Source organism: Cryptomeria japonica, chromosome 5 (genome assembly GCF_030272615.1).
Source record: "Cryptomeria japonica chromosome 5, Sugi_1.0, whole genome shotgun sequence".
Lineage (NCBI taxonomy): Eukaryota > Viridiplantae > Streptophyta > Pinopsida > Cupressales > Cupressaceae > Cryptomeria > Cryptomeria japonica.
In genome coordinates this window covers 85,213,511-85,222,888 of record NC_081409.1, presented here as the reverse complement: position 1 = coordinate 85,222,888, position 9,378 = coordinate 85,213,511, and the positions used below count along the sequence as shown (strand labels likewise).

Here is a 9,378-nt window from a genome sequence, read left to right as displayed (position 1 = left end):
TATGTTAAGTGATTGTTAATTTAAAAAGAGCAGAATTCACTGATATAAAAATACATTATGATTTATCTTAATTTCGCCCTTCTTAAAATCTTGTCTGGAAATTTCAAATCACTCACAATTTTTTACAATAGCTTACTTGGCAAGTCTCATGCTTATAACTAAGGTTTCAGAGCCACATCATCAAGTATCGTGCCACATCAGCATGTTTTTTGTCAAGGTGTCCAAAACAGCCCAAAAAAAGTGAGACCAATAGACTTGCAAAAGAGGCCCCAATACCTGTGCACCTGATGTGGCATGACATGATCGATTATTTTTCACAACGAATGATACATTTCCTAACAATAACAACTTTAAAATCACAACTATTAATACATAAACATACAATAATTTTTATTTATATTATTATTAAACAAAACGTTTCAATCGTTATTACTTCAGTAAAGCTCCTAAGGTTTAAGTCAATTCAGTGTTTTTCATTTTTAAAACCAAATATGTCAATCTGCGTGTTCTAGCAGTGTAGTCAGTCTGTTGCTTGGGCCTCCTTAATACCACAAGAACTACTCTTCTGCCATTAATTTGGATGGCTTCCGAAAAAATGTCGTTTAGTAAACAGATGCAGTGGGAGGTTGTTGGCCTAATTATTATTTGTTGCTATTTGGCCACCACTGGCGTTGCACGATGCAATCCTGAATGGTGTGGTTCACAGAATGTGACTTTTCCATTTTGGATATCCAATTCTAGGTGTGGACTACCCGGTTTTCAGATCAAATGCATGCAGAAGGAGAACGGGAATTGGAGTCTATTTCTTGGCACTTTTGTAAATTCAACAGAAACGGAGCTTGAGATCTTGGAGATGAGTTATGCCGGCTCTCTGATAATAAATTCGACTTCTCTAAAAGCCATCTCGTGTAATAATACAGACGATGCCTCTCTCCATTTCACGCTACCTGCGGATGGCCCCTTCACCGTTTACTCTTCCAATAGATTCGTGGTCATTGGTTGCCGAGCAAAGGGTTCTTTCAGTCTTAAAGGTGGTGGAGGGGGATGTCAATCTGCATGTCTAACTCAGTATGATCCAGGATACTGCAACACCTATGGTTGCTGTGAAGCTGGTATTCCAGGAAATGAGAGGGCGATAAACTTCACGGGTGGGGGATCCTGCGGATTCTCCACTATTCTCGACCCACATACTTGGAAGTTGCCTCAAGGCGAACTTGGTTCCTATGCGAGGGGTCATTACGGCATGCGCCTCCAGTGGGGCATCAGCAATGGAAATTGTTCGACGGCCAAAGGAACATCCAATTACTCTTGCACCGATGAAACTGAATGTTTAGACGCAACAAAGGGCGCCCATGTATGCAAATGTCTTACGAGTTATGAAGGGAGTGGGTACTCTAATGGCACCGGTTGCACAGGTACGATCTCCGCAATTTTCGAATTTAGTACCGTTATCTGCTATCATATCGTCTCTTTTACAATAACTGCTTTTCAGATTTCCCTCGCTCTTTGACGATGAAAATGGATGTACAGATGTGGACGAATGCAGTGAAGCAGACTTGAATATGTGCGTTGAAGCATCGCAGGGTGGTATATGTCATAATCTACCTGGCACTTACAATTGTTCATGTGCAAAGGATTACAGCGGAGACGGCTTCCAAAACGGGACAAGATGCCAGTCGCCGAGCTCGAACAACTCGCTAAGGTCTGCAATTATAGGTAACTGGATTACTTGGCATCTCTGTCTTTACATTAAATGGATTATAATACATAGAGTAAATTTGATTTCAAAAGTAACCAGAGGACGATCTTATTTGGGAAAGGTTGTAGTTAAAATGATGACAATCATAGGATAATCTTGACTTTTATAGTTATATTTATATTTGTCGCTTTCATTATCATGAACTTACCTGATTTTAAAGAATGAATTTCTTAATCATAACAATTTAATTACCTCATAAAATTTTTAACCCAAAAATTATTATTAAGAATTTGCTCTTTATGATTATAATATACAGAGTAAATATCAGTTCAAAAGTAACCAGAAGATGATCTTATTTCGGAAAGGTTGTAGTTAAAATGATGGCAATCATAGTACAATCTTGATTGTCTGATAACTATCTATTGCTTTCATTATCATGATTTGTGGATGATAAAAAGGTTTCACTCAATTTAAAAAAGAAATATATATTTGAAAGTTCAATCTTACCTGATTTTAAAGGATGAATTTCTTACTCGTAACAATTTAATTGCACTTCATAAAATTTTAAACCCAAAAATTATTATTAAGAATTTGCTGTTTATGATTCGACAGGTTCTGCTTCTTCATTTATTGGAGTTTCATTTGCAGCGTGTGGATTATTTTGGTACCTAAGGAGGCGTCAGTTGAAATATACTGGTGACAAAAATTTCATAGAAAATGGTGGTCTTGAGATGGAGGAACGCATAGCTTCCCTGGGAGGAAGAAAAAGCCTCAGAATGTTTTCTGAAACAGAGTTGAAAACAGCCTCCAACAATTACTCAGTAGAGTTGGGAAAAGGCGGCTTTGCAATCGTGTACAAAGGGGTTCTCTCAGATGGCATGCCCGTGGCGATCAAAAAGCCCAAATCATTTTCCCCTGAGTTCATTAATGAAATTGTGATTTTATCCCACATCAATCATAGAAACGTAGTGAAATTGATAGGTTGTTGTCTCCGTACTCAACTTCCCTTGCTTGTCTACGAATTTGTGTCGAGTGGAACACTCTTTCAGCATCTACAGTCTCCAGAAAAACACTTGTCCTCGGAAAGAAGGCGGCAAGTTGCCCTGGAGACAGCAGAAGGTATAGCATATGTGCATCATGAAGCTTCTCAATCCATTTTTCATCGTGACATAAAATCATCGAACATTCTTCTTGATGAGACATTTACTCCAAAAGTGGCAGACTTCGGTATTTCTCGTCTACGACCTTCTGACGAAATGCATCTCAGCACACTTTTTCCCTCGGGCACTCCAGGTTATGTGGATGCTGAGTTCGTAAGAAGCAATCAATTTACAGAGAAGAGTGATGTTTATAGCTTTGGTGTAGTTTTGGTGGAGCTTCTTACTGGTCTAAAGCCCTTGTTGTCTCGACAAGGTGAAATGTACACTTTATACGACCATTTCCTATCTGCAATTAATAGTGGGCACTTAGCCGAGATATTAGATCCCAGAGTAGTGGACGAAGAAACCCAAGCGCAAATGGAGAATATGGCAAATCTGGCCAAGGCATGTTTGCATGAGGAAGGAAGGGCAAGGCCGTCGATGAGAAAGGTAGTGGAGGAGCTTGTGTGGATAAGGGCAGCTACAAAACAAGCACGACTTTTAAATAGGAATGTGGTTCTCCCTATGCAGAAGGGTGGTTCCACACAGGCAACACTTGAGCATTACAATAAATTCCCCAGTGAGAATGCTTCATGGGATTATCACGCTTCTCTCCCTCCGAATGCTTTTGAGGATCCTTCGAGTTCATTGATTCAAATGTCAAATATGAATGGAATATAATCAAGGAAGAAAATTTTAGGAAGTTAACTTGCTCTCTTATACATTGCCATCTTTGTAACAATTAAAGCAATATTATTTTAAAAAATTAATAAATAAATAGAGGATTATGCTTTGTATATGTCACAGTGATCATATTAGTGGAGAGATTCGGATGCATGGACCTAAGAGCTTGGAGGCAGCTGTGGAGAAGTCGAGGCTAGCAGAGGAGAATCTTTCCTTAGCATTACGAGGAGCGACTGGAGAGCAGATGATTAGTGAACCTGTTACAGGATCTATTGTGAGAGGACCACATCAACAATCTTCAGGATATGCTATGAGCCATCCTTCTTCTTTCCATGGTGGTCAGTGGTTTAAGAAGAGGTTTTCTCAGGGGTAGAACTTTGCACAAGGTGCCAGATTTTAGGTTGATAGGAGTCATAGTCATCAGCATGACATGAGACCTACTCCTTCTCAGCCAACACGGAGTTCTCAACCAACTTATAGTAGAGGCAGTGTTCAGCAGTCGAGTACAACACCAAGTAGTAGACTGTTTGTTAGGAGAGATTGCTTTGCATTTGGACAGCCAAGTCACATCGCCATTCATTGTCCTTAGTGTACTTCTCAGATGTGAGGGCAACAAAAGCCAACTACTTCTAAGCGTACAGTTGGAGATGCAGGCAGGTCTCATCGCATTTTTGCAGTAGTTGATAACCATCAGGATGAGCATCAGGCCACCATTGTAGAGACATCAGCTGTGATAGGTGGTATCTACTGTTCAGTGTTATTTGATTCTGGAGTGTCAGACTCTTTTATTTCTCCTTTTCTAGTAGAGCGATGTGGGCTTGCTATGACAAAGCAAGATGATAGGTGGCAGGTAGAGTTAGCTATAGGGACCAAAGTTGTAGTGGATTCCCTTATGCTCAGTTGTCCTTTAGTTTTAGGAGATTTCCTTACTTTTGTGGATCTTTGTGTTATGTCCTTGGGATCTTATTATGTGGTTCTTGGTATGGATTGGCTTGGATCTGACCAAGCACAGATAGATTGTATAGGTAAGAGAGTGCAGTGGATGGAGGATAGTGGGAAGAGTGTGCAGATTGTAGGTATTCAAAGACCTATCTCTCTTCACATGATTTCCGCTATGTAGATGAAGAGGTGTGCACATAAAGGTTGTTAGTTGTTTGCGGTTAGAGTGAAGGATGTGGATGAGGGAGTTAGCTCAGAGGATTTATTGCAACAACATCCCATTATTCAGGAGTTTACAGATATTTTTCCTAGTGAGATTCCAAGTATACCCTCTTCCCGAGATATAGATTTCAGGATTGATTTGGGGCTAGGAGATGAACCTATCTCTAAGGCCCCCTATCGAATGATCATGCAGGAGTTGAATGATTTGAGGGTTCAGTTGGAGGATTTGTTGGTGAAGGGGTTTATTCATCCTAGTGTGTCCCCTTGGGGTGCACCTGTGTTATTTGTGAAGAAGAAGGACAGATATCTTCAATTATGCATTGATTACAAGAAGCTTAATAAGGTGACAGTGAAGAATCGATATGCCTTTCCTTGGATAAATGATTTGTTTTACTAGATTAAGGATGCCAAGGTCTTCTCTAAGATTGACCTTAAGTCAAGATATCACTATTTGAGGATTCAGGAGGCAGACATTCATCGCACAACTTTTCACACTAGATATGGTCACTATGAGTTCACTATGAGTTCACAATGGTACCTTTTGGTCACACAAATGCACCTTCAGTTTTCGTGAGTTTGATGAATGGTGTATTTAGGGTGTATTTCGATAGATTTGTATTGGTGTTTCTAGATGATATTTTGATTTATTCGAGATTAATTGAGGAGCATGAGGATCTTGTGAGGCAGGTTTTACAATGTCTTAGGGAGAAATAACTATACGCCTATTTGGTGAAGTGTGAGTTCTTTGAGACAGAGGTTAGATATCTTGGTCATGTGATTTCTAGAGAGGGTACCGTGGTTGATCCCTCAAAGATTCAGGTGATTGTCGATTGGCCAGCACCCATGAATGTGGGAGAGGTGTGTAGTTTCATGGTTTAGCAAGATATTATCGCAAATATGTTCAGGATTTCTCTAGGATAGCTCATCCTATCACTTCTCTTTAGACAAAAAGGAAGAAGTTTGTTAGGAAAGAGCAATGTGAGATAGCATTTCTGTTTGACTAGTGTACCTATTTTAGCAGTGCCAGATCATTTGGGGAATTTTGTGGTATGTACAGATGCTTCTTTGGAAGGTCTAGGAGCAGTGTTGATGCAAGATGGTCATGTGATTGTATATGAGTCATGAAAACTTAAGAATCATGAACAAAATTATCCCACCCATGATCTTGAGTTAGCGGTGGTGGTTCATGCTTTGGTTAGATGGAGGCACTTCCTTCTTGGACATAGATTTGAGTTGTATAGTGATCATCGCAGTTTGTAGTATATCTTCCCATAGCCAAATCTGAATGCTAGGTAGAGGCGTTGGATGGAGTTCTTATGTGAGTATGACATTGAGGTGAGATACATTCCAGGTAAGGAGAATGTGGTAGCGGATACATTGAGTCGTAGGAGGCATGAGATTTCAGCAATATCTCTTAGTGTGGATTTGAGGAGTCATATTCTTAGTACCCTTCCTTCAGATGTATGGTATCAAGAGATTATTGCAGAGGTTGCCATAGGTAAAGCTCTTGAGGATAGATAAGAGGATTATTCAGTGGATTTAGATGGACTTCTTAGGCATTTGGGACGTATTTATGTTCCACCATCAGACAGTCTTCGATATTTGATCATGTCGGAGGCACATCGTGCACCTTACTTAGCACATATAGGTGTCAAGAAGATGCACATAGATTTGAGATAGATATATCATTGGTCTGGTATGAGGAGAGATATTGCAAATTTTGTGGCATGTTGCCTAAAGTGTTAGCGAGTGAAGGTAGAGCATCAGCACCCCGCAGGATTATTACAATCACATTTGGTTCCAAGATGGAAATGAGATATTATATCTATATATTTTATAGTTGGATTGCCCATGTCTTCACATCGTCATGATGCTATTATGGTCATTGTAGATAGATTGACCAAAGTAGCACACTTTTTTCCGATCAGGTCTTCATATACAACAGCGACAATAGCTCGGGTTTTCTTGGAGGGAGTTGTGAGGTTGCATGGTATTCCTCGGCAAATCATATTAGATCGTGATCCAGTGTTCACATCATCTTTCTGGATAAGTCTTCAGCATGATCTGGGAATGCAGTTGAACTTTAGTTCAGCTTATCACCCCGAGATAGATCGATAGACAGAGAGGGTGAACCAGGTTTTCAAGGACATGTTGAGGATGTACATGATGGATCAACAGTCTCATTGGGAGCATTATTTGTATTTTATTAATTTTGCATACAATAATGGTTACCACATCTCTATTGGTATGTCTCCTTATCAAGTATTATATGGTAGACTATGTCGCACACCTCTGAGTTAGGACCATTTAGAGGATAGAGTGCATATTGGATCAGAGATGTTGTCAGATATGGAGGAGTAGGTGGCTTGCATCAAAGAGAATTGATGGCCGCACAGGATAGACAAATGAAATATGCAGATGCTCATCAAGTAGACAGGAAGTTTTCTATTAGTGGCAGGGTATGTCTGAGAGTTCGCCCATGAAAGAGTCCAACCCATTACGGAAAAGGCTCTAAGATGGCACCTCGATTTGTTGGACCTTTTGAGATTTTGGAGTGGATTGGTCTTGTGGCTTCTCTCCTTGCCTTGTCACCTAGCTTTTCCCACATCCATGATGTCTTTCATGTTTCAGTTTTGAGGTTATATCATCCTAATATTTTGCATGTGTTGGATTGGAATACTTTACAGGTCAAGGATGAGAAACTTTCTATGGAGGTCATGCACATTCTTCAACACAAAGAGATGTACCTCAGAGGTCAGAGCGTAGAGTAGGTAAGGGTTGAGTGGGATCTGATTGATGATTCTTTAGCTACTTGGGAGGATGTAGCGCGGATTAGAGAGCTATACCCCTATTTATTCTGAGGCTTCTAGGAGTAAGCCTAGGCAGAGGGGAGGATGTAGTGTCCACCCTTGACTTGACCTATTTTGACTAGAGTTGACTTTCATATTATGCTTGATAGACTTATCTAGACTATATTTGATTATTTAGATGATGATTACCCATGTGGTTCAGTTACTTATTATGGATGTTAGACACTATTTGACATATGCTATTTTGATGATCTATATGGATGGTTGTACTATCATGATTGGTCATGTGATTTGATGATATATGTAATCAATGGATTTTATATGCTCACTATGTGATGGATTATTGATAGAATAGATTTATCATGGTTTTGATGATGATTATAATTATAATAACCCTACTTCATGATTAGATTTGATGAGATGTTTATGAGATGTGTTTGACTATTGTTTGACTGTCTTCATGATAGAGATGATTCCACATCAGTCATTGTGAGCGAGATGTGTCGTCGTGATTCTCTATCACTTGCTTGTTCTATATATATGTGTGTGTGTGTGTGTGTGGTTGCAGGACTTTACAGGTACCAAACATCGACTCCACTTGGCTTCAAAGGTTTGAACGTGTCTTTAGTTCCAATGGCTTATTTGGTTCAAAGATGACATGAGTTCCCCTCACATACTCTAGTTCTAAGTTGTTCACCATGAGTAGTCAGCATCCTGGCATAATTTGCCATGTCAATTAGTAAGCTTGGTCTTCTTGGTATTGTGAGTTTAGGTTATGTCTATTGATTTACTTGATTATGTTAGAGTAATTATGTGGCTCTTGATGTGTGGTTTTATATTTAGTAATGTTTATTTTAATTTATTTAATTTATTATTGAATATTTAATTAATTGATATTTATATTTATTTGATAATTAATGTTTATTGATTTTATGATTATTTAATATTTCGTAAGCTTTATTGTTGTTTAATATTTATTTTATATTTATGATTTAATCTTTAATGGTATTTGATTATTTAATTATTTATTTCATTTTCTATGGTATAGCATTTATTTGATATCTTATATTTATTTGGTTCTTTACATTATTTTATTAGCTTTTGGATTATTTAATTTTAATCCCCATTTGGATTATTTATTTATAGCTTATGTTTATTTAATAGTTTGACTTTTATTTCCTAAGTGGGGTGTATGAACACTTTAAATTAAAATAGTAATAATACATTCCCACTTTTCTAGATAAATATATTTTATATTTCCTATACCTACCCTTTATTCTCATTGGCTAAATTCAAAATGGGAGAATAAATTATAATATATGGTGGGTTGGTAAAATATATTCCACAATGGAATATTTTGATTGGCCGAGATTGAAGCTAGGATTTTTGGTTATTGTTGCTTTATATTTTCATTCCTATGACGGTTTTCAGGTTTGGCTATTCTCTGAAAATTTTGTAGCATGCATTCTTCCCTAGTTTTGGATTTTTTTTTACTCTTGGTTTTGGTTGGAGCTTGGTTGGATTTTCGTTTTCCTCTGTGGGAGCTCTTCTTCAGCTTCATTCCATTACTTTAGGTTGCAGGTTGGAGTTCTTTTACTCTTACATTTTAATTTTAATAGTTTCTCTATGTATGTATTGTGCCTGCAAGTGTATTGGGTTTGGGTTGAAATATTATGATATTCTATAGCTTAAATATTGTTTGGAGATTAATATTTAGGGAGGAAACCTTATATTATTTGGGATTTGATATAGTTGTTGGGAATAATTTTTTGGTTGTTTGCGAATGCCATTTCACGCTTTGGTCAAATTTTTGTATAAGCTTGGGTTGTTGAATCTCTTGTTTTGTATGGGATTTTGAATGGATATTTTTCCCCTTTGTGAGTCT

General features: G+C 38.1%; 1 protein-coding gene across 1 annotated transcript; it reads left to right on the top strand.

Moving 5' to 3' along the window:
• Positions 1-595: 595 nt before the first annotated feature.
• LOC131076361 (wall-associated receptor kinase 5-like) lies at positions 596-3,519 on the top strand. Its single transcript, XM_059220357.1, has 3 exons — positions 596-1,415; positions 1,531-1,716; positions 2,312-3,519. The coding sequence occupies exons 1-3, from the start codon at positions 596-598 to the stop codon at positions 3,517-3,519; spliced, it is 2,214 nt and encodes a 737-aa protein (XP_059076340.1).
• The last annotated feature ends 5,859 nt before the right edge of the window (positions 3,520-9,378 follow it).

Excerpts from the sequence above, each read along its gene's own strand:
- LOC131076361 (XM_059220357.1), top strand. The coding sequence starts at position 596 with ATGTCGTTTAGTAAACAGATGCAGTGGGAGGTTGTTGGCCTAATTATT. Across the intron at positions 1,416-1,530 it reads TAATGGCACCGGTTGCACAG|ATGTGGACGAATGCAGTGAA; the intron begins GTACGATCTCCG and ends ATGGATGTACAG. Across the intron at positions 1,717-2,311 it reads GCTAAGGTCTGCAATTATAG|GTTCTGCTTCTTCATTTATT; the intron begins GTAACTGGATTA and ends ATGATTCGACAG.